This window comes from Scylla paramamosain, chromosome 6, assembly GCF_035594125.1.
Source record: "Scylla paramamosain isolate STU-SP2022 chromosome 6, ASM3559412v1, whole genome shotgun sequence".
Lineage (NCBI taxonomy): Eukaryota > Metazoa > Arthropoda > Malacostraca > Decapoda > Portunidae > Scylla > Scylla paramamosain.
Genome location: NC_087156.1, coordinates 10,904,052 through 10,930,116, shown reverse-complemented (window position 1 = coordinate 10,930,116; position 26,065 = coordinate 10,904,052). Strand labels below are relative to the sequence as shown.

General features: G+C 38.3%; 1 protein-coding gene across 30 annotated transcripts in view; it reads left to right on the top strand.

The window, feature by feature from the left end:
- Positions 1 to 1,139: 1,139 nt before the first annotated feature.
- LOC135101301 (circumsporozoite protein-like) overlaps positions 1,140 to 26,065 on the top strand; it is a 233,329-nt gene continuing 208,403 nt past the window's right edge. For 16 of the 30 annotated variants that reach the window (XM_064005096.1, XM_064005095.1, XM_064005081.1 and 13 more), the window contains exons 1-2: positions 11,740 to 11,828; positions 12,866 to 12,919. In XM_064005096.1, the coding sequence (XP_063861166.1) occupies positions 11,745 to 11,828; positions 12,866 to 12,919 (138 nt within the window). In that variant the 5' untranslated portion in view covers positions 11,740 to 11,744. Of the gene's footprint in view, positions 1,292 to 7,003; positions 7,099 to 11,739; positions 11,829 to 12,865; positions 12,920 to 26,065 lie in introns of those variants that run through there. The other 14 variants (XM_064005087.1, XM_064005084.1, XM_064005083.1 and 11 more) reach the window with 5 other exon arrangements.

Here is a 26,065-nt window from a genome sequence, read left to right as displayed (position 1 = left end):
CCTGCACTTTTCCACGTCTTTTCATAGACGCCCAACCCTTCAGGAGGTAAACATATCACGCAGGGAAGCCACAGAACGCTTGACTTCTGATCTTTCTAAAATTTTTGATTGGGGCAGAGCAAACTTGGTATTGTTCATTGCCTCAAAAACTCAATTCCTCCATCTATCAACTTGACACAACCTTCCAGACAACTATCCCCTCTTCTTCAATGACACTCAACTGTCCCCCTCTTCTACACTGAACATCTTCGGTCTGTCCTTTACTTATAATCTGAACTGGAAACTTCACATCTCATCTCTAGCTAAAACAGCTTCTATGAAGTTAGGTGTTCTGAGACGTCTCCATCAGTTTTTCTCACCCCCCTAGCTGCTAACTCTGTACAAGGGCCTTATCCGTTCATGTATGGAGTATGCTTCACATGTCTGGGGGGGTTCCACTCATACTGCTCTTCTAGACAGGGTGGAATCAAAAGCTTTTCGTCTCATCAACTCCTCTCCTCTAACTGACTGTCTTCAGCCTCTCTCTCTCACCGCCGCAATGTTGCATATCTAATTGTCTTCTACCACTATTTCCATGCTAACTGCTCTTCTGATCTTGCTAACTGCATGCCTCCCCTCCTTCCGCGGCCTTGCTGCACAAGACTTTCTTCTTTCTCTCACCCCTATTCTGTCCACCTCTCAAACGCAAGAGTTAACCAGTATTCTCAATCATTCATCCCTTTCACTGGTAAACTTTGGAACTCCCTGCCTGCTTCTGTATTTCCACCTTCCTATGACTTGAATTCCTTCAAGAGGGAGGTTTCAAGACACTTATCCATCAATTTTTGACCAATGCTTTGACCCTTTTATGGGACTGGCATTTCAGTGGGCATATTTTTTTTTATTGGATATTTGTTGCCCTTGGCCAGTGTCCTTCCTACATAAAAAAAAAAAAAAAATATATATATATATATATATATATATATATATATATATATATATATATATATATATATATATATATATATATATATATATATATATATATATATATATATATATATATATATATATATATATATATATATATATATAGTCCTTGGTAGTAGTAATAGACGGTAAGGATGAATTATTGAAGTCCCACACAGTCCATTCAAAACTCGCGCCCTCTAGACCATCAAGCAAGAAGCGAGTGTCAAATGTGATAATGATGAAAGGTGTAGTATGGATGTGTGCGTCCGTCAATCTTTCGTACCTACGTCTTTCCGTGAGGCGGCTGAAGCAGGAAATCTCCGAGCCGTGCTGCTGAGAGGTGAGTACACTCCTGGCCAGGGTGAGGACAAGGCAGTGACGTGTGCAGTGTGCTGTGCTGCGGAAATCAAGGGATGCGGCGGGAGGGTCAGGCTGTCATGGCGGTAGCCTCTCGTGGTCTTGGGTACTGTATGACCAGGCCACAAAGTTTCATATCCCATATCGTAGTTTCCGGGGGTTGATATGCATGATGGAAACGTGGAATGTAACTTGTGATGATCAGTGAAGCTTTCATGGCGATACTACTACTATGACTTTAAATTAAGGAACTAGTTAGCTCTCTCTCTCTCTCTCTCTCTCTCTCTCTCTCTCTCTCTCTCTCTCTCTCTCTCTGGAAGCTTATTTGCGCTCACTTACCTGATGGACTGAGTTTGAATGAATGGCCACAGTGAGGGTGTAGTCACAGATAATAGTGATGATGAGCCGGGACTCCACACAGTTCATGGAGGATAAAACACATATTTTTGGCCAGGCACCCCCAGCCACCCATGCCGTCCTGGTGCACCCTCCCTATCGGCTGGGTTGTGGGCACGTGTGTGTGTGTTAGAGTTTCATTAGAGTACGAGTAAGTGAGTGCATAGATTTCGTTTGGTGCAAAGAGCAAGATTTTCGATTTGGAATCGTAGCTCATTGCGACTCACGCACAGAGGACGAAGTTGCTGATAGTTTCTTGTGTGACAGCTTTTGCTTTTGTAACGCATTTTATTGTTTTTATTACGTTCTTCTTCCATAAGCAATTAACTTCGTGTTATTTACGTCCAAACATCGAAAATTCAAGCCCCAACTTAAGCATAATTTATAATGATGAACAGAATGTATTAAATTCTTTTAACCAGAACCTTTCAGATCAGATTAAGGGCAGGTGAAGAAGTTTTAAGGACACAATATAGTGAATTAGTTAGAACAGTCAGGAAGTTAACGAGGAAAGCTAAGGACAATTATGAATCAAAGGTAGCCAGCCAGGCGAAGACGGACCCCAAGGGATTTTATCAGGTATACAGGACGAAGAATAAGGATACTGTAGGTCCATTAAAGGCAGCAGATGGGGAGCTGGTTAGTTCTGGGGAGGAGATTAGTAAACTTCTGAATGATTATTTTTTAACTGTCTTCACCCAGGAAAACATGCAGGATAGGCCAGATAGTGAACAGGTGTTTAGAGCAGATGAGAATGAGAAGCTGACAGATATTTCCATAACTAGGGAGATAGTGGAACAGGAGATAGATAGGCTAAAAAAGTTCAAGTCACCAGGACCTGATGAAATATATCCCAGAATACTTAAGGAATGTAAAGAGATTATTAGTGAGCCGTTAGTTTCTGTCTTTAGGAAATCACTGGAGTCGGGTGAGGTACCAGTAATGTGGAGGCAGGCTAATGTAGTACCCATCTTTAAGAAAGGAGATAAAACTTTAGCGTCTAATTATAGACCTGTCAGCTTAACTTCAGTTGTAGGTAAAATGTTAGTCAATAATAGCGAGGAACATTAGGGAACATTTAGACAAACATAACTTGATAAATCAGTCACAGCATGGCTTCACGAAGGGGAAGTCTTGCCTGACAAATTTGTTAAGTTTTTACAGTAAGGTGTACGAGGCAGTAGATAATGGTGATAGTTATGATATCTTATATTTGGACTTTAGTAAAGCATTTGACAAGGTACCCCATCAAAGGCTCCTGAGAAAGGTTAGGGCACACGGGATAGATGGGAAGGTGTTAGGCTGGATAGGGTCATGGCTTGGTAACAGGCGACAGACAGTGGTAATAAACGGCTCGAAATCCAAGTGGGGTCATGTAATTAGTGGGGTGCCACAGGGATCAGTATTAGGGCCATTGTTATTTCTAATGTATATCAATGACTTGGATAGTGGAATTAGTAGTGATGTTAGTAAATTTGCGGATGACACAAAGATAGGTAGATTAATTAGATCAGAATCGGATGCCATCGCCTTGCAGGCAGACTTAGATAGAATGAATGAATGGACGGATAGATGGCAAATGCAATTTAATATCAATAAATGCAAAGTGTTTAGCGTAGGTAGAGGAAACCCACACAATAGGTACACATTAGACAACCAAACTCTGGTAGGTACAGGGTACGAGAAAGATTTAGGAGTTATAGTTAGCTCTGAACTCCGTCTAGGGAAACAATGCATAGAAGCCAGAAACAAGGCAAATAGGGTACTAGGATTAATTTTTAGGAGTGTTAAAAGTAGAAGGCTGGAAGTAATATTAAAGTTATACTTGGCGCTGGTCAGACCTCATCTAGACTATGCGGTGCAGTTCTGGTCCCCACATTACAGGAAAGATATAGGTCTATTAGAATCAGTACAGAGGAGAATGACTAAAAGGATACAGGGGATGAGGAGTATTCCTTACGAGGCGAGGTTGAAGCTGTTAAATTTACATTCTTTAGAGAGACGTAGGTTAAGAGGGGACCTGATAGAAGTCTTTAAGTGGTATAAGGGTTATAACAAGGGAGATGTAAGCAAAATTCTTAGGATCAGCAACCAGGGTAGAACAAGAAATAACGGGTTCAAGCTTGAAAAATTTAGGTTTTAGGAAGGAGATAGGAAAAAATTGGTTCTCAAATAGAGTGGTAGATGAGTGGAACAGACTCAGTAATCATGTAGTTAGTGCTAGGACACTAGAGAGCTTTAAGAGAAGATTAGACAAGTTTATGGATGGGGGATAGCAGATGGAAATAGGTAGGTGTGTTTCATACAGGGACTGCCACGTGTAAGCCTGGTCGCTTCTTGCAGCTTCCCTTATTTCTTATGTTCTTATGTTCAAGATATTGATTGACAGCTGCCAGGTACTGCAGGCCACTTATGTGAATGCTCCCAAAAATAATTTTAATTTTATTTTTAGTAGTTTTAATAGGTGAATAATAAATAACTTGATATAATATTAAAGTTTTATTTATATTAGTAGTATAACAGTAGGTATTCTGAAATTTTAACAAGTATGTGCTGCTTATAAAACATGAAAAACAGTACAACACACACTAGGTGTGTAACACAGGGCAGAAAATAAAACCAAGGCATTACCATGAAAGACAGCAACATTCATAAGAGTTTTTTTTTTTTTTTTCCCACACATGCACAGACATTTGGCAACATCAAGGTGTTTATCAAACACTAATGCCTTACAAGACAGAACACATGGTTAGTTGCATTAAGAGATCACACAAAAGTCATCACTATCCTATAGCATACATATATAATATACAGCAGCACCAAGAGACATTGCAATATTAAGAACATAAGAAATAAGGGAAGCTGCAAGAAGCAACCAGGCTTACATGTGGCAGTCCCTGTATGAAATATACCTACCTTTTTCCACCTATCATCCCCATCCATAAACCTGTCTAATCTTCTCTTAAAGCTCCCTAATGTCTTAACACTAACAACATGATTACTGATTCTGTTCCACTCATTTACGACTCTATTTGAGAGCCAATTTCTTCCTATCTCTCTCTTAAACCAAAAATTTTCAAGCTTGAACTCGTTATTTCTTGTTCTATCCTAGTTGCTGATCCTAAGAATTTTGCTCACATCCCCCTTGTTATAACCCTTATACCACTTAAAGACTTCTGTCAGGCCCCCGCTTAATCTACTTCTCTCTAAAGAATGTAAATTTAACAGCTTCAGTCTTGCCTTGTAAGGAATACTCTTCATCCCCTTTTAGTCATTGTCCTCTGTACTGATTCTAATAGAATTATATCTTTCCTGTAATGTGGGGACCAGAACTGCACAGTGTAGTCTAGATGAGGTCTGACCAGCACCAAATATAACTTTAATATTACTTCAGGCCTTCTACTTTTAACACTCCCAAAAATGAATCCTAATACCCTATTTGCCCTGTTTCTGGCCTCTGCATTGCTTTCCTAGATGGAGTTCAGAGCTAACTATGACTCCTAGATATTTTTTGTACCCTGAACCTACCAGAGTTTCCTTGTTTATTGTGTACCTACTATGTGGGTTTCCTCTGCCTATGCTAAGTACTTTGTATTTGTTGATATTAAACTGCATTTGGCATCTGTCTGTCCATTCATTCATCCTATGTAAATCTGCCTGCAAGGCGATGGCATCCGATTCTGACCTAATTAATCTACCTATCTTTGTGTCATCTGCAAATTTACTAACTTTACTACTAATTCCACTATCCAAGTCATTGATATATATTAAAAACAACAGTGGCCCTAGTATTGATCCCTGTGGCGTCCCACTAATTACATGAGCTCACTCAGATTTAGAGCCATTTATTATAACTCTTTGTCACCTGTCGCTTAGCCATGACCTGACTGTTCTAACTAATTCATTATTTTGTGGCCTTAAAACCTCTTCACCTGCCCTTAATCTCTTATATATACTTCTCTTCCACCCTATATAATGTTTTAACCTAGTAGTCGTCCATTTAAGGTAATTTTTCTGTGATCTTATTGCTCTGTATGGGATGCTTGCTAACTGACATGTATGAAATCTAGCCTAACACTTTCCCATCCATCCCATGTACCCTAACCTTTCTCTATAGCCTCTGATGGGGTACCTTGTCAAAAGCTTTACTAAAGTTCAGATATAAGATGTCATAACTATCACCATTATCTACTGCCTCGTACACTTTACTGTATAAACTTAACGAGTTCGTTAGGCAAGACTTCTCCTTTGTGAAGCCATGCTGTGACTGATTTATCAAGTTATGTTTGTTTAAATGCTCCCTTATGTTTCTTGCTGTTATTGACTCCAATATTTTACCCACAACTGAAGTTAAACTGACAGTTCTGTAATTAGATGCTAAAGTTTTATCTCCTTTCTTAAAAATGGGTACTACACTAGCCTGCCTCCATATTACTGGTACCTAACCTGACTCAAGTGATTTCCTAAAGACAGAGACTAACAGCTCACTAATAACCTCTGCATTCCTTAAGTACTCTGGGACATATTTTATCTGGTCTTGGTGTCCTGAACTTTTTAGCTTATCTATCTCCTGTTCCAATATCTCCTTAGTTTTGTAAATATCTGTCAGCTACTCATTCTCATCTGCTCTAAACATCTGTTCACTATTTGGCATATCCTGCATGTTTTTCTGGGTGAAGATAGTTAAAAAATACTCATTCAGAATTTTACTTATCTCCTCCCCAGAACTAACCAGCTCCCCATCTGCTGCCTTTAATGGACCTATAGTATCCTTATTCTTTGTCCTGTATACCTGATAAAATCCCTTGGGGGTCTGTCTTTGCCTGGCTGACTACCTTTAATTCATAATTGCCCTTGTTAACCTCCTGACTGTTCTAACTAATTCATTATATTTTGGCCTTAAAACCTCTTCACCTCCCCTTAATCTCTTATATATACTTCTCTTCCACCCTGTATAATGTTTTAACCTAGTAGTCATCCATTTAAGGTAATTTTTCTGTGATCTTATTGCTCTGTATGGGATGCTTGCTAACTGACATGTATGGAATTTATTTACAAAATATTTATATATCATTTACTTCGCCTAATCCCCACATTTCGGCCCCTTCCATCCTCTCCACTCTCTCATCTACTCGCCTCAACCTCACCTCTCCCATTTCAGCATGACCTGACCCTCCAACATACTCACACCTATCTCACCCTCTCTCTCTCCTCTGCCCCTTCCGGACACATCTTCCCTCTCTTGTCCTACACCCTCACACCTTACCTCACCTCTCTCATCCTGCCTTATCTCTCTCAGCTCTGTTCCGGACCTGACCTCACTCTGCATCCGTTGCCAGTCCACTCCTTGGAGGTACCTTTTTAATTCCTCAAAATCTGCTCTCCTAAAGTCAGGTATTTTACTAGTGTTTTTGCTTCTAAAAATTTCTTCTCATTTTAATTTGTACCTAATTTCTCAATGGTCATTGTTACCTGGCTGTCTTCCAGCCTCTATCTGCATGACTGCTTCCTCCCTGTTAGTAAGAATTAAATCTATGGTATGTTCCCCATTGTGGGTTCTATAACTACCTGTTTTAAAAAAAATTGTCCTGAGTTACCTTAAGAAATTCCTCCGCTTCCTTGTTACCCACCATCAGGCTCCAGTTGATATTCCTAAAATTAAAATCTACCATACATACCTGACTGTACCTTCCTGCTCTATTTATTTCCTGCCACAGTGAGGTGTTAATTTCCTTTGTACTGGTCGGTGTCCTATACACTACTCCCATTACTACTGACTGTGATCCTTCCTTAATATCTACCCATATTGACTCTGTTTTGAATGTACATAATGAGGTAATGGAGTCAGCATAGCAAGGCTACACCACCTAACAGAGAACACAAAGACTTCCATATCAGAACAAATGACATGGCAACTCAATACTGCATACAACAACAAGAACAACAACATTAAAGAAAGGATATACAGTGGGCATATAGCAGCTAAAGATATAGTGTTAATAACATGTAGCTCACCAAAGAAAATTTCAGGGAAGAAAAGCATTTATGTCAGCAATAATTCCTGCATATGCTGTAACAAAGAACACAAACCTGATGAAATGATGCATTGAAAAAATAAGAGGACTGACATCAAATGCTACTGTAAGATATATCTAAAATTACATATATTATGATAGATATCTTATATATATATATATATATATATATATATATATATATATATATATATATATATATATATATATATATATATATATATATATATATATATATATATATATATATATATATATATATATATATATATATATATGAATAATGCATCATGATAAAGTGAAGAAAACATTATATGCAGGACAAAATACAGCATCCTGAGCTTGGGCATGGGACATGCAATGAGACAGTAGGACAAGAGCAGAATAGTTTGCAAGAATACAGTGAAAAGAAAAACAAAAAACATTTGAAAGAAATTTTGTAGGCATATCTGTGTACTGTATGGAAATTTACTATTCAACTTTCCATATTTATTTCTTCTTCCTATTTCCTATTTAAGGATATAAAATAGTCCAAGTTTGATTAAACTAAAGGTTTTGGTTAATTGCTGAAACACATGCAAAGGCAACTTTAACTTATGACTGGTAACGAAAATACACTTTTTTCCTCATTGGGGAATGAAAAGGCCACCTAAATCACAAATCTAATCTGCCTCACTACTGCTGTCTAACTGATGGCTGGTATCTGACAAAATATCCTTGTCATTTGACATTCATGAGACTCAAAAATCTTCTTCAGGCACAGTCAGTTACATGGAAAAGATTATGAGCTAGAAGTAGTCTGATGCCATCACTATATCTTCACATTCAGAGTTAGGAACAGAAGTCAATGGGTAATCCAAGTCTTAATCTTGTCAAGGAAGTGTGGTTCATCCAATTAATAACTAAGGTAAGGGAACTGAACAAAGACCAGTCGTGCCACAGCACCTGAAGTGCTGTCTTGTTAGAGTGTGTGTATGGCACAGTTTCCATGATGTCCTTGAATTCCTTGCAAATTTTACAGATTTAGCAATAAGCATCATTAAAATGAAGAGTAACTAAACTATTTCAATAATGAAAAGGATCTATGCACCTGATATACATGCCTATACTGCAATAAAGACAGCTTCTTGTGGCAGTAAGCCTACCACAGAATGTGTCTATTCTGTTCATTACTTGAAAATCCTACACATGTTGAATTTACCAGTTAGGAGCAAGTCTCATATTTTTTAGCTGATGATCATTCAAAATTAAATGTTCAGCATTTAATTATATTACCTTATATGTACTTTACTTTTCTCCTTCAAAATAGTGTTACTGAGTCTCTTTAAAAGCTTTGGTGAATCATATGAGAAACAGATCCATTTACCATTGACGGCAAACATGCCAAGATTCTAAGAGAAGAACATTGTATTCCCTCTTGGTCAGAGAAAGAAAAAAATTGCAGTTACTCTAGTATCAATGTCTTAAACCTAATGAACATGTCATCATTCTCACACTGCATAATATCAGTCTTTCCCAGATAAAAGGAATAGCCTAAAAAACATTTCATTTCTCAGTTCTTTAATCACAAACAAAAATGCATGGTTTCCAAGTTTCAAACTTTTGTTATGTTCACCAATATCCTTGCCTCCAATAATGGAATCAGAAACCTGATGAAAATTAAACAAATCTTTGATGATACTCATTACATAAGATATATTGCCTTAAAGTAACCTACGCTGATGATACCACCCTGCACTTTTCCACGTCTTTTCATAGACGCCCAACCCTTCAGGAGGTAAACATAATCACGCAGGGAAGCCACAGAACGCTTGACTTCTGATCTTTCTAAAATTTTTGATTGGGGCAGAGCAAACTTGGTATTGTTCATTGCCTCAAAAACTCAATTCCTCCATCTATCAACTTGACACAACCTTCCAGACAACTATCCCCTCTTCTTCAATGACACTCAACTGTCCCCCTCTTCTACACTGAACATCTTCGGTCTGTCCTTTACTTATAATCTGAACTGGAAACTTCACATCTCATCTCTAGCTAAAACAGCTTCTATGAAGTTAGGTGTTCTGAGACGTCTACGCCAGTTTTTCTCACCCCCCCAGCTGCTAACTCTGTACAAGGGCCTTATCCGTTCATGTATGGAGTATGCTTCACATGTCTGGAGGGGGTTCCACTCATACTGCTCTTCTAGACCAGGGTGCCAAAAATCATGAGCACAGCTGCCAATAAAATATTGCGAGACCTGGCAACTCTGGGTTGGTATGCATGGCTTGACGTGATGCTAAGATGCCTCTCTATTTGTTAGGTCATATGTAATATACTGGAACCATCCTTAGCGTGCAAGGCTACCAATTGTCACTGGCAATATCACCAAACGTGTCAAATAATATTGTCCATTGTGTCAGAATGTAGACCTCTTTAAAATAAAGATAATTTGGTAGCTACTGTACAATATCCACTTGGAGAGAGAAAGGGACAGATACCATCAAAACATCCATCCCACCACACTCTCAGCCCCGGTTAATGTTCTGCCACCTCGAGCAGCAGCCACATAGATTTACAGATTGCTGAAAAAAAAGAAGCATAGAAATAAAATAGGTAATTGTGGTAGATGTACCTTTGTTATTCCTTCTTTAGTGTAGAGCAGTGTGTAGTGACTGTAGTCTCCTGAGTGCCCTAAAGAGGATCCTAGCTATAAATAATTTGGTAAAACTGACGGAATCATTCAAGCAGCTTTTCTTGGATACTGTGTGTGTGTGTGTGTATTTGTCTGTTGGTGAATCATTGCATGTGCTGATGGCACCTTCATTAACAACCAAAGGCTCATTGTCATAAAATATTATTGCAGAGAAGCAAATCAACATAAAAGCGCTCCCACAGTCTGATGGGGCCAAGTCTTACGACCACAGAATACCTCGAACCTGCTATTTTCTATATTGATAGTTCTGGAGAGAGAGAGAGAGAGAGAGAGAGAGAGAGAGAGAGAGAGAGAGAGAGAGAGAGAGAGAGAGAGAGAGAGAGAGAGACGAAGCTGATATGATAGATCAGTTAATATGATTATGAGCACTGGATCCCATGAAGGACAACTAGAGGGACAGGAGAGGGTAAGGTACTTTTGTAGGGGAAGTACTGGGGGCTTGGTATAAACTCTACGAAACTGTACTGGAGCTTTCATCACAACTCTGTTATTATTATTATTATTATTATTATTATTATTATTATTATTATTATTATTATTATTATTATTATTATTATTTTTATTATTATTATTATGTCAGTTTTCATTACAAACCTTAACAGTCAAGACATTTAATAGTCATTCCTATGCAGAGATAAATGATGAGAGAGAGAGAGAGAGAGAGAGAGAGAGAGAGAGAGAGAGAGAGAGAGAGAGAGAGAGAGAGATGTACATTGAAAGTATATTTGCATAAAAAGTCGATAAGTGGCCTAAATATTCCGAGGGCTCGCTGGTCTTAAGTGTAAGTAGCAAATAAAAAGGCTCATCAGCTTGGTGTTCATTAGCATGCCTTCATCAGACGTGTGATTACTCGTGTGTTCAGACGACAGGAGATTGAATTACACATAGTAAATGCTTTTAATGAGGCTATTTATTTATATATTTGTTTATTAGCTGGTCTTTAGATGAGAGAGAGAGAGAGAGAGAGAGAGAGAGAGAGAGAGAGAGAGAGAGAGAGAGAGAGAGAGAGAGAGAGAGAGATTGGTAATTGGTCAAAAGAATAACATCTGCAATTTTTTCTTTTATAATGCAAAGCTTTTAAGAATATCAAAGTGTTCATTAATTAACCTGCACTCTTTTCAATTACACTTTTTGACATAAATTGTTTTTGCTTTGAAGAGAGCAATGGTGATAGAATCTAAGCAGATGTTGTCATGTTTGTTGTTTTGCTGTTAAAAATTTTTCTTTATGAATGTGTAGTATTGAAGTAGCAAAGACATTGTAGAAAACACTAACATCTAGAGCTTCATTACTATGTTTTCAGGGAAAATATGAGAAAATCGTGTGAATCTTGCCATGGTGGGAAAGACGGCCTCCTGTGGGAGCTTATCAAAAGAGCGTCTGGCAATGGTTTGGTAAGCAGTGGGACTAAAAAAAAATAGGATGCCTTTGGTAATGCGTATATAGGAATATTATTGCCAGTGAAACACTACCTTGGCTTTGCAGTGAAGCTTTTCTATTCAGATGACTGCAGGAACTGAAATATGTAGACACAACTATACTAGGCAGGTCCTGTGAAAGGTATCACACTAAATGTATTGCTTCATCTAGACGAGTTAGCAGCACAAGCATGAAGTAGGGTGGATCTCACAGGTGTTCGCTTTTGTTCAGATCCTTACCAAGAATCAGTGACATCCAGAACCAACAGCAACTACAATATCTTTGTGGTCTCTGGAGGCTTTGTTGTTGTTGTTGTTTTGTTGTGTAAGACATTATAGGGAACATTCTGCGTCCTCGCAGTAACCACACGAAAAGGCAGGTATCTAACTAGGAACGGTCAGAGAGTGTTTGTTGTTGTTGTTATCAGAACCACAAACGGAGGAAGGTGGATGTGTTGTATCACTGAACAATAATAAAGAAAGAAGAATAGATGAGTCAGGCCACTTTGGCAAAGATACTTAAGATGGATTTTCATGTTTTGTGCCGTGAATACTTTTTATGGCTAGATTGAAGTGGTACTTATTATTTTCCAAGTATATCCTTGCTGTTGTTTTTAGGTTTGTACCGCTGAATGTTGGGAAGCTTGCATTTATTATTTTTGCTTCTTTTTATTTTGTTATTTAATCTTGTTATATATGTAATTGTGCTTGTTCATTTTATTTTGTTGCAGCTGTTGTGCATGTTTAATATTCTTAGTGTTTGAAGTGTGTTCTGTTTTCAGTGTTGTTTTTCTTGTATCCATGTGTTCTTGCTTGGAGGAATTTAACATGTTTTATTGATGACATTTCATGTTTTTCTTCAGAATTTATTCTTTCCTTTTTTGTTCATGTGTATGTTGTAACTAATGCAGTAAAAAATTTGTGGTGGTTCTGTTTATGATGCTTCATTTTTAGCTCTTTTTAGAATAGTCAAGCTGCATCACTTTTCTATGTGGATGTTTTGATATTTTCAGGAAAGGATGGCAGGTGGTGCCGCGGTGAACACTGCCAACACGTGCAGGAGGAAAGTGAGTACCTGCTTCATCACATGATGTGCACTCTGTTTTGGAACTCGCTGTTAAACTTTTTTTTTCCATGTCAACTAAAACCTGTCACTGTTGCCTGTCTTTCTCCTGTCTGCTTCCCATGAATCTATGAAGGATAGAAATGATGTGCTTCCATGTTATCGTGTCAGTAGTATTATCCATTGAAGGATTAGTTTAAATATTTTTCCAAAGTGTTGTTTTGTCTCCCATTTTTGTGCCTTCCCAGGGTATATATATATGAAAGAAGAAAGAATGTAAATTTAGTCTATAATATTCATTGCAACATCTTACAGGAAAAAAAGTCTTCTGTGGATTAACCGAGAATCTTTTTCTAAACTATAATTTTTGTATTCCAGTCTTCGTGTGCTTATTTTAGTGTATGCATAGAAAAAAAGAAGGATACAAAATCATATATTTTCTATAATAGTGTCATCTTGTTGGTGTAAATATTTATTTAGAGATTCAGTTGAAACCTAACAATTAGCTGTCATTTTTGCGTTCATTTTTTTTTTCGTATATATCTTTTTATGTACGAATATATGAGTGAAAAAAGGAAAGATGCAGTTAGAAAAAATTTTCCACAATACCAGGAATATTCACTTGAGGACTTTTTTAGGTAACAAATATCAGATCTTCTAATTTATCTGTTTATTTATCTTTTACTGCATTTTACCATTATGTAGATTAATAATATTTTGCATGTTATGATAAAGTGTCTTTGGAAACTATTTCTGTAATAATTTATATTTAGTGTGAATTTGATTTCCATGTAAAAAAGAAAAAAAATTTCCTTGTCTGGAGAAAACATATTTACATTTTCTTTGTTCAATTGGTATTGATATTATTTTTAACTCTGATTTCCCGGGAAGCGTTACCACCATGATATTTATGACCTAACCTAAGGTAACTTTTTAGCGTCATAACCGTTGTTGCAGCTTTATTTAAGTAAAATCAAAGAGAGGAAAGCTTGTATTGTTCTGTGAAGTCTTCTTATTTGCCTCTGTGTTTGTTGATTGTCACCTTGAAAAGTCAAAGTGACGTGGGCCTTGATGACTAGAGCTGGCCCACACTATTTGTCTCCCTTTTTTTTAGAGGCTCGTCATTGTAGATTTCTGAAAATATTTGTTTCATCACGTTTTTATTTTCCTTGTCAGCGAATGAAAGAAAATTTATAATTTTCTTTATCATTTAGTAAGGTATTAAATATCTTTTGAGGGATTATTTCCCTAGCAGAGTGAGGGGTTTATATTTTTGTTACTGCACATCTCTGCACCCCACCGCTCCCGCCTGGCCCTAGAGGATACAACAATGATTTGGCCAGGACCACCTTTTGGTGTCCATCGCACATAAAAATTTTGATTTCAGTTTCGGAAACACTTCTTGGTAACTTTTGAAGGCGTATCTTATTTTATGTAATTTCTTCGTCAGACTAACCTTTTTTGCTGTATTTTGCATATTTTGATTTATAGGGATGTGGGCGAAGATTTCTGCCTCGCAACTCTTGCAACTATCACCTCATCACCACAGATTGGGCTCTAGCGGGAAAATGTGTGAAATATTTCCCATAACTCACTTCCTATACAGGATAGCTAGTCTTGGTTGACACCCTCAGACTCAGCAGTGACTGTAGAACGGAGATGTGTTGTAAAAAACTTGACAAAACAAAAAAAGAGAATGGTATTACGATGAGTTGAACTGTGAAGATGTAAAAAAAAATGTTCATAACATGTTTTCCGTATGGCTGCTATTTTCAAATGTTAATCATTGAATTGAATACAAATAGCAAAACAGAGTCAATATGGGTAGATATTAAGGAATGATCACAGGAAGTAGTAATGGGAGTAGTGTATAGGCCACCGAACAGTACAAAGGAAATTAACACCTCACTGTGGCAGGAAATAAATAGAGCAGGAAGGTACAGTCAGGTATTTGTGGTAGGAGATTTTAATTTTAGGAATATCGACTGGAGCCTGATGGTGGGTAACATGGAAGTAGAGGAATTTCTGAAGGTAATTCAGGATAATTCTTTAAAATAGATAATCGTAGAACTCACAAGGGATAACAATATTCTAGATATAATTCTTACTAACATGGAGGAAGCAGTCACATAGGTAAAGGTTCGAGGACAGTTAGGTAATAGTGACCATTGGGAAATTAGGTACACATTAAAATGGGAAGAAACTTTTAGAAGCAAAAACACTAGTAAAATACCTGACTTTACAAGAGCAGATTTTGAGGAATTAAAAAGGTACCTCCAAGGAGTTGACTGGCAATGGATGGAGGGTGAGGTCAGGTCAGGGACGGAGTTTAGAGAGATAAGGAAGGATGAGAGAGGTGAGGTGAGGTGTGAAGGTGTATGACAAGAGGAGGGAAGATTTGTCTGTAAGGGGTGGAGGAGAGAGAGATGGGGAGATAGGTATGAGTATGTTGGAGGGTCAAGTCATGCTGAAATGGGAGAGGTGAGGTCGAGGCAAGTAGATGAGGGAGTGGAGAGGATGGAACTGGCCGAGATGAGGGGATTAGGTGAAGTAAATGTAGATGAGTTGTATAAATATTTCGTAGATGAATTCCATACATGTCAGTTAGCAAACATCCCGTATAGAACAATAAAATCACAGAAAAATAACCCTAAATGAATGACTGCTAGGTTAAAACATTATAAAGGCCAGAAGAAGTATATATAAGAGATTAAGGGCAGGTGAAGATGTTTTAAGGTCATAATATAATGAATTAGTTAAAACAGTTAGGAGGTCAACAAGGGTACTTATGAATTAAAGGTAGCCAGCCAGGCGAAGATGGACCCCAAGGGATTTTATCAGGTATACAGGACAAAGAATAAGGATACTATAGGTCCATTAAAGGCAGCAGATGGGGAGCTGGTTAGTTCTGGGGAGGAGATAAGTAAAATTCTGAATGAGTATTTTTTAACTATCTTCACCCAGAAAAACATGCAGGATATGCCAAATAGTGAACAGATGTTTAGAGCAGATGAGAATGAGAAGCTGACAGATATTTCCATGACTAAGGAGATCATGGAACAGTAGATAGATAGGCTAAAAAAGTTCAAGATACCAGGACCAGATGAAATATATCCCAGAGTACTTAATAAATGCAGAGAGGTTATTAGTGAGCTGTTAGTCTCTGTCTTTAGGAAATCATTTCAATTAGGTGAGGTACCAGTAATGTGGAGGCAGGCTAATGTAGTACCCATCTTTAAGAAAGGAGATAAAACTTTAGCATCTAATTATAGACCTGTCAGCTTAACCACAGTTGTGAGTAAAATATTGGAGTCAATAATAGCGAGGAACATTAGGGAGCATTTAGACAAACATAACTTGATAAATCAGTCACAGCTTGGTTTCACGAAGAAGTCTTGCCTGACGAACTTGTTAAGTTTTTACAGTAAAGTGTACAAGGCAGTAGATAATGGTGATAGTTATGATATCTTATATCTGGACTTTAGTAAAGCTTTTGACAAGGTACCCCATCAGAGACTCCTGAGAAAGGTTGGGGCACACAGGATAGATGGGAAGGTGTTAGGATGTATAAGGTCATGGCTAAGTGACAGGCGACAAAGAGCTGTTATAAATGGCTCTAAATCTGAGTGGGGTCTTGTAATTAGCGGGATGCCACAGGGATCAGTATTAGGGCCATTGTTGTTTTTAATATATATCAATGACTTGGATAGTGGAATTAGTAGTGATGTTAGTAAATTTGCAGATGACACAAAGATAGATTAATTAGGTCAGAATCGGATGCCATCGCCTTGCAGGCAGATTTAGAGAAGATGAATGAATGGATGGACAGATGGCAAATGCAGTTTAGTATCAACAAATACAAAGTACTTAGGGTAGGGAGAGGAAACCCACACATTAGATATACAATGTTTTAAACAACAAAACTCTGGTAGGTACAGGGTACGAGAAAGATTTAGGAGTTATAGTTCTGAACTTCGTCTAGGAAAGCAATGCATAGAGGGCAGAAACGGCAAATAGTGTATTAGGATTAACTTTTAGGAACGGTAAAAGAAGATGGCCTGAAGTAATATTAAAGTTATATTTGGTGCTGGTCAGATCTCATCAAGGTTACACTGTGCAGTTTTGGTCCCCACATTACAGGAAAGATATAGGTCTATTAGAATCAGTACAGAGGAGAATGACTAAAAGGATACAGAGGATGAGGAGCATTCCTTATGAGGCAAGATTAAAGCTGTTAAATTTGCATTCTTTATAGGGATGTAGGTGAAGAGGGGACCTGATAGAAGTCTTTAAGAGATGAAAAAAAAAGTGCATTTTTACTTCTAATGAAATCAAATTATTGTTCATGATGATCAAATAAAAGAAAGAACACATACCAAATTACACTGGCATAGAGAAAAAACTGCAGGAGCAACAACAACAAATTAGCAACATGAACAACAACAGAAAGAAGAAAAATGAGAAGAAGAACAAGAATAAGAATAATAAGAATAGCAGCAATAGTAATTGCAATAATAACAACAATAGCATCATCAACAACAATAACAACAAAGGGAATAAATTTCTTTGTATCCAACAGGAGCAGAAAACATCATGGCTTTAGCATCCAAGAAGTGTGGATGTCTTAAGTTACAGAAATATTAATATAAAAGAAACATTTTTAGAGAAATAGTAAATATAAGTAATTATTCATACGATAAACACAAAAATGGAAATTAATGATTCAAAGTAAATATTATGAAGAGATTAGATAAAAATACGAATAGGTGTAAGAGAGAAATTTGAACAACAAAAGCAAAAAATGAGTAATTCAGTTAAGCATAACAAAATAATCATAGCGTCAACAAATAAAGAGAGATGTAAATAATAAAGGGGAGAAATAAGCATACATTATTATTACTATTATTTTTTAGTTAACAATTTAATACAGGAGCATCATATCATTTGAGAGAGAGAGAGAGAGAGAGAGAGAGAGAGAGAGAGAGAGAGAGAGAGAGAGAGAGAGAGAGAGAGAGCGCGCGCGTTGCAGTGTTCGTTCATCTTGCATATTAATGAGGAGCTCAAGGGCATGATGGTGGATTACAGGGAGAGAGGTGAGGGAGAACAAGGGTGAGAGGAGAGAGAGGAGAGGAGAGAGAGGGAGAGGCAGGCTGAGGACAGAGTGAGTGCTGGGTGTGGAGAGATGGGGAAGAGTAAGTGAGAAATAAGGTGAAGGCAGCGTATATGAGAGAGAGAGAGAGAGCGAGAGAGAGAGAGAGAGAGAGAGAGAGAGAGAGAGAGAGAGAGAGAGAGAGAGAGAGAGAGGGTGATGTTTACTACGAAGACAACAGAAAAAGAATAAAGGAAAAAAATAGAGTGAGAAAAGAGTGAGGGAAGGTGAGAGGAACATCAAGGTGTAGAGACAAAGGGTGAGGGAAGGCACGGGAGATCAGGAAGACTGATGCAAATGAAGAACAGGAAAAGAAAAGTAAAGAGAGGGAGGTAAGACTCTCATTTAAGTCATGCTGATACAGTTTGGTCTTGCTGGACAAAGCCTGTGATAACTTGTACTGTACAGAAAATGAATGAGTCAGGCATGACTTTCCTTCCTTTATTTCAACTAGACGGCACCACTGCTATCACATCTATTTCTAAAGCTGAACTCTTCACTCAGACCTTTGCTAAAAATTCTACCTTGGACGATTCTGGGCTTGTTCCTCCCTCTCCTCCACCCTCTGACTACTTCATTCTACTTGTTAAAATTCTTTACAATGATGTTTTCCATGCCCTCACTGGCCTAAACCCTGGGAGGGCTTATGGACCTGATGGGGTATCGCCTATTGTTCTCCGATACTGTGCCTCTGTGCTTTCACCTTACCTAGTCAAACTCTTTCAGCTCTGTCTGTCAACATCTACTTTTCCTTCTTGTTGGAAGTTTGCCTACATTCAGCCTGTTCTTAAAAAGGGTGACTGTTCTAATCCCTCAAACTACCATCCTATTGCTTTAATTTACTGCCTATCTAAAGTTTTTGAATCGGTCATCAACAGGAAGATTCTTAAACATCTATCACTTCACTACCTTTTATCTGATCACCAGTATGGGTTCCGTCAAGGCCGCTCTACTGGTGATCTAGCTTTCCTTACTGAGTGTTGGTCATCCTCTTTTAAAGATTTTGGTGAAACTTATGCTTTTGCCTTGGAGATATCAAAAGTTTTTGACAGTCTGGCACAAACCCTTGATTTCCAAACTACTGTCCTACAGCTTCTATCCTTCTCTCTGCAATTTAATATCAATAAATGCAAAGTACTTAGTATAGGTAGAAGAAACCCACACTGTAGATACACATTAAACAACCAAACTCTGGTAGGTACAGGGTACGAGAAAGATTTATGAATTATAGTTAGCTCTGAACTCTGTCTAGGAAAATAATGCATAGAAACCAGAAACAGGGCAAATAGGGTACTAGGATTAATTTTTAGGAGTGTTAAAAGCAGAAGGCCAGAAGTAATGTTAAAGTTATACTTGGTGCTGGTCAGACCTCATCTAGATTACGCTGTGCAGTTCTGGTCCCCACATTACAGGAAAGATATAGGTCTATTAGAATCAGTACAGAGGAGAATGACTAAAAGAGTACAGGGGATGAGGAGTATTCCTTATGAGGCGAGATTTAAGTTGTTAAATTTACATTCTTTAGAGAGAGATGTAGGTTAAGAGGGGACCTGATAGAAGTCTTTAAGTGGTATAAGAGTTATAACAAGGGGGATGTAAGCAAAATTCTTAGGATCAGCAACCAGGGTAGAATAAGAAATAACGGGTTCAAGCTTGAAAAATTTAGGTTTAGGAAGGAGATAGGAAAAAATTGGTTCTCTAATAGAGCGATAGATGAATGGAACAGACTCAGTAATCATGTTGTTAGTGCTAGGACATTAGAGAGCTTTAAGAGAAGATTAGACAGGTTTATAGATGGGGATGATAGATGGAAATAGGTAGGTATATTTCATACAGGGACTGCCACGTGTAAGCCTGGTCGCTTCTTGCAGCTTCCCTTATTTCTTATGTTCTTATGTTCTCTGTAACTTCATCATCACCTGGTATTGTTCAGTGCTTCGAAAACTCAATTCCCCCACCTATCAACTTGACACAACCTTCCAGACAACTATCCCCTCTTCTTCAATGACACTCAACAGTCCCCCTCTTCTACACTGAACATCCTCAGTCTGCCCTTTACTTATAATCTGAACTGGAAACTTCACATCTCATCTCTTGCTGAAACAGCTTCAATGAAGTTAGGCATTCTGAGACATCTCTGCCAGTTTTTCTCACCCCCTCCAGCTGCCAATTGTACAAGGGCCTTATCTGTCCATGTATGGAGTATTCTTCACATGTCTGGGAGGGGGGGATTTCTCTCATACCACTCTTCTAGACAGGATGGAATCAAAAGCTTTTCTCCTCATCAACTCCTCTCCTCCAACTGACTGTCTTTAGCCTCTCTCTCATCGCCGCAGTGTTGCATCTCTAGCTGTCTTCCACCACTATTTTCATGCTAACTGCTCCTCTGATCTTGCTAACTGCATGCCTCCTCTCCTACAGCCTTGCTGCACAAGACTTTCTTCTTTCTCTCACCCCTATTCTGTCCACCTCTCTAATGCAAGAGTTAACCAGTATTCTCAATCATTCATCCCTTTCTCTGGTAAACTCAACACCCTGCCTACTTCTGTATTTCCACCTCCCTATGACTTGAATTCCTTCAAGAGGGAGGTTTCAAGACACTTATCCTTCAATTTTTGACTACTGCTTTGGACCCTTTTCTGGGACTGGTATCTCAGTTTTTTTTTTTTTTTTGTTGCCCTTAGGCAGTGTCCCTTTTACATTAAAAAATATCAATATGGTATAGAACTAAATTATAATATATATATATATATATATATATATATATATATATATATATATATATATATATATATATATATATATATATATATATATATATATATATATATATATATATATATATATATATATATATAACCCACTTAGGCTTTTTTTATGTCAACCCTTAGTCAGGATGATCACCATGACCAGAATTATTTTTAGTTGGTGTTGATTGTTGTGCCACTACACTTATTGAACACCATTTGCTCCTATCGAAGAAAACTTAATATAAGATCATCGATTATGAACTGATGCAAAGAGTTTTGTTTTCTAACTTGCCTCGATATATAAAATTGTTGAAATTTTCTAAAGTTACAAAATTTACTGAGTCCTGTGAAATTTTCAACTTTTTTGGGGGGGTATTTAAAAATTCTAACATAAATACGTTAAAATATAAATTATTGACAATTTTTTTCAAGTCACATGTTTTAAGAATTTCAACATACGTTAAAGTGAAGTATACCAGTCATTTGGTTACTTGATGCAACAAACAATTGTAATAAAAAAATCAAACTGGCATTATCCAACTAGGTTGACTTTAGAAAACAGATTGAGAAGAATTAATGAGTAAATGCTTTTGGTTGATTGACAGTCATTGACCTCTTGTTAATTACAGGGAAGGGAATTTTTTATTTTATTTTACTGATTATGTCGAGTAATAATAGAAAAGTTTGGCTTAATATAAATGTATTCATGGGTTTTTTTGTTGCCATGGTAAGTTAATTTATTAATTGCTTCAGTCTCTCTCTCTCTCTCTCTCTCTCTCTCTCTCTCTCTCTCTCTCTCTCTCTCTCTCTCTCTCTCTCTCTCTCTCTCTCTCTCTCTCTCTCTCTCTCTCTCTCTCTCTCTCTCTCTCTCTCTCTCTCTCTCTCTTTCAAAATTCCATCATATTCATCACTTTATTGGCGCTCCCTCCACCTCACTCACAGAGCGCGGGGCGAGGTGATGAGCAGGGCGCCAGAGAGCAAAGAAAGATATGAAGACAGAAAATTAGGTTTGGGAAAGACAGCGGTGGGTCAGCGAGCGGTGGGTTATGCGGCGACGTAAAGGGAAGAGCCGTGTGTGGAAGGCGTCTGCGAGGAGGCTACTTGGCCGCTCATAATTTAAGTCTGAGCTGGGAGAAGCAGTGAACCGCGAAATAGGGAGGAGCAGTGTAGGGAGGAGTGAATGAATAATTCAAGACGCATGGTAAGGAAAGGGGAAGAATGTGTAGGGCTAGAAGGGGAAGAAGGAAGAGGCTTAGATTAAAGAGTAAAGATGAGGCATCTTCTTTTCATTATTTATGGATTATCCCTTTTATGGTGAGTAAAAAGAAAATATATAAGTAATAATTTATTGGTGATCAGTAATATTAGTAACACGTTTACTTAAATTAAACCACCACATGCTTCTTTCTTTTATATTGGCGTCTGTTGAGGGTGGCTAGGAGTGATCACACTTCAGGCTGGGAGGCGGGGAGCCAGCATCTTTGCCTATCTTATAGCCCCTCTTTCTTGTAAGGTGCCTGGAGATGCAAATTGCATAAACGTACATTTTTCTTAAACGCTTATAAAATGTACACTATAAAAAATAATTATAAATTTTACAGAAAATTCACTGGCAGCCAGGCTGCCAAACTTTTTCTGTAAAATTTACAGTTATCTGTAAACAAGAATTTCTAATAAATAACATTTTCTGTAAATTTTAAATGTTTTTGTATTTTTTCCTTGTAAATTATCACAGGATTTTTCTGTATACCATTTACATAAATTACTTGTCACAAAAAAAAGGGGAAAATTTATTTCTCAATTTTAGTCTTTCTTACTGGAACAGTACTGGCAAACAGTATTTGTAGTTTACATGAACTTGTGAACAACATAACAGTATCAATTTCTTAAGAAATTTCTAGTTAATATCCATATTGAGTACACTTGATAATAGCAGTACAGCACATAGATCCTTCATATATCAAACTAATTTGGAAAGTCTGGGTAAAAAAAAAAAAAAAGATACATCTAATGACTCATTGGCATCTGACCCTTTTTTTTGTACTTGCCAAATTTTCTCTGTACATCAGAAAAAAAGTTTGTATACTTGTGTATGTGTACTACTGTATATGCAGTTAAGACAATACAGTACATACGTATCAAATTATGACTTTAGATACAAATGGTGGACATTGCAATGCTGCTGCTCTCACTAAACATTACTGTTTACAATTGCCAGCTGATCACATGCCTGAATACCTGCTGGCCAACTGAACCATGCACCACATATTAATAAACTGTATTCAGCATACACTGCCGAAACAATAATTACTCCCAGTGATCTCTAAAGCACTGTTCAGGGGATGCTGTGAACTTATCATTAAACCCAGCTGTGACCTCACTGAACGTTTCCCTTTGTGTCTCACAACACAAGGGGGCAGTCACAGCCTGCCCTCTAATGACAACTCTCTTCCTCCACACAAAACTACAAGCACCTAAGAACACACACACCCTTCACTGAAAAATTTTAAAATTATCATGGCGACTCCTACACCAGCCTCGGAGTCTCCATCTGGGGAGCGGACCATAAATGTCCCTAGGTAGGACTGCCTTTCTGTCGACGACCCTAAGAGTCTTGACACCCCCCTCAACTTTTTCTTCATTAACTTCTGCAACATTCGTGGTCTAAGATCTAATTTTCAATCTGTAGAACACCACCTCTCCTCTTCTAAACGTCATCTTCTTTTGCTCACTGAAACTCAGGTGTCTGAGGCAACTGACAGTAGCCCCTTTTCTGTTCCCTCCTACTTTCTCTATCCTCATTTGCGATGCAAAGCTGGATGTTGCGTTTATGTGCACAATGACTTAACCTGCTCTCGTGCCCACGCTCTTGAATCTTCTGAGTTTTCCACCATCTGGCTACGACTACAGAGTCACTCTCAAACTAAATTTATCTGTGCTGTATACCTCTCACCTAACTCCTCTGACTATAAGAAATTCTTTGAGTACTTAACTTCCAAAGTGGAGCACATTCTGACCCTCTTCCCTTTTGCAGAGATCTCCATTCTTGGAGACTTCAATGTTAACCACCAGCTTTGGCTTTCCTCTCCCTTCACTGACCAACCTGGTGAACTAGCCTACAACTTTGCTATCCTCCATGACCTAGAGCAATTGGTGCAACACCCTACTCGTATTCCTGACCGTCTTGGAGATACGCCCAACATTCTTGACCTTTTCCTGACCTCTAATCCTTCTGCTTATGCTGTCACCCTTTCTTCTCCGTTGGGCTCCTCCAATCACAATCTCCTATCGGTATCTTGTCCTATCGCTCCAATTCCTCCTCAGGATCCCCCTAAGTGAAGGTGCCTCTGGCATTTTGCCTCTGCTAGTTGGGGGGACCTGAGAAGGTAATTTGCTGATTTTCCTTGGAATGACTACTGCTTCCGTGTCAGAGACCTGTCTTTGTGTGCTGAGCGTATAACAGAGGTGATAGTGTCTGGCATGGAGGTGTACATTTCTCACTCTTTTTCTTGTCCGAAACCTTCTAAACCTTGGTTTAACTCCATCATTAACAGAAAATGTCAAAACCTTTCAAGAGCTAACTCCCCTCATGACTTCTGGCATCTAGTCAAAAATATCTCCAATAACCTTGCTTCTTCTTCTTTCCCTCCTCTATTTCAACCAGATGGCACCACTGCTATCACATCTATTTCTAAAGCTGAACTCTTCGCTCAAACCTTTGCTAAAAACTCTACCTTGGACGAATCTGGGCTTCTTCCTCCCTCTCCTCCACCCTCTGACTACTTAATGCCACCTATTAAAATGCTTCGCAATGATGTTTTCCATGCCCTTGCTGGCCTAAACCCTTGGAAGGCTTATGGACCTGATGGGGTCCCTCCTATTGTTCTCCGAAACTGTGCCTCCGTCCTTGCACCTTGCCTAGTCAAATTCTTTCAGCTCTGTCTGTCAACATCTATCTTTCCTTGCTGGAAGTTTGCCTACATTTAGTCTGTTCCTAAAAAGGGTGACCGTTCTAATCCCTCAAACTACCGTCCTATTGCTTTAATTTCCTGCCTATCTAAAGTTTTTGAATCCATCCTCAACAGGAAGATTCTTAAACATCTATCACTTCACAACCTTCTATCTGATCGCCAGTATGGGTTCTGTCAAGGCCGCTCAACTGGTGATCTTCTGGATTTCCTTACTGAGTCTTGGTTATCCTCTTTTAGAGATTTTGGTGAAACTTTTGCTGTTGCCTTGGACATATGAAAAGCTTTTGATAGAGTCTGGCACAAAGCTTTCATTTCCAAACTACCCTCCTATGGCTTCTATCCTTCTCTCTGTAACTTCATCTCAAGTTTCATTTCTGACCGTTCCATTCCTGCTGTGGTAGACGGTCACTCTTCTTCTAAATCTATTAGCAGTGGTGTTCCTCAGGGTTCTGTCCTGTCACCCACTCTGTTCTTATTATTCATTAATGATCTTCTAAAACAAACTTCTTGTCTTGTCCACTCCTACGCTGACGATACCTCCCTGCACTTTTCCATGTCTTTTTCTTAGACGTCCAACCTTTCAGAAGGTAAACATTTCACGCAGGGAAGCCACAGAACGCTTGACTTCTGATCTTTCTAAAATTTCTGATTGGGGCAGAGCAAACTTGGTATTGTTCAATGTCTCAAAAACTCAATTCCTCCATCTATCAACTTGACACAACCTTCCAGACAACTATCCCCTCTTCTTCAATGACACTCAACTGTCCCCCTCTTCTACACTGAACATCCTCAGTCTGCCCTTTACTTATAATCTGAACTGGAAACTTCACATCTCATCTCTTGCTGAAACAGCTTCAATGAAGTTAGGCATTCTGAGACATCTCTTTCTGGGGGAGGTTCCACTCATACTGCTCTTCTAGACAAGGTGGAATCAAAAGCATTTCATCTCATCAATTCCTCTCCTCTAACTGACTGTCTTCAGCCTCTCTCTCACCATTGCAATGTTGCATCTCTAGCTGTCTTCTACCGCTATTTTCATGCTAACTGCTCCTCTGATCTTGCTAACTGTATGTCTCCCCTCCTCCCACGGCCTCGCTGCACAAGACTTTCTTCTTTCTCTCACCCCTATTCGGTCCATCTCTCTAATGCAAAAGTTAACCAGTATTCTCAATCATTCATCCCTTTCTATGGTAAACTCTGGAACTCCCTGCCTGCTTCTGTATTTCCACCTTCCTATGACTTGAATTCCTTCAAGGGGGAGGTTTCAAGACACTTATTCA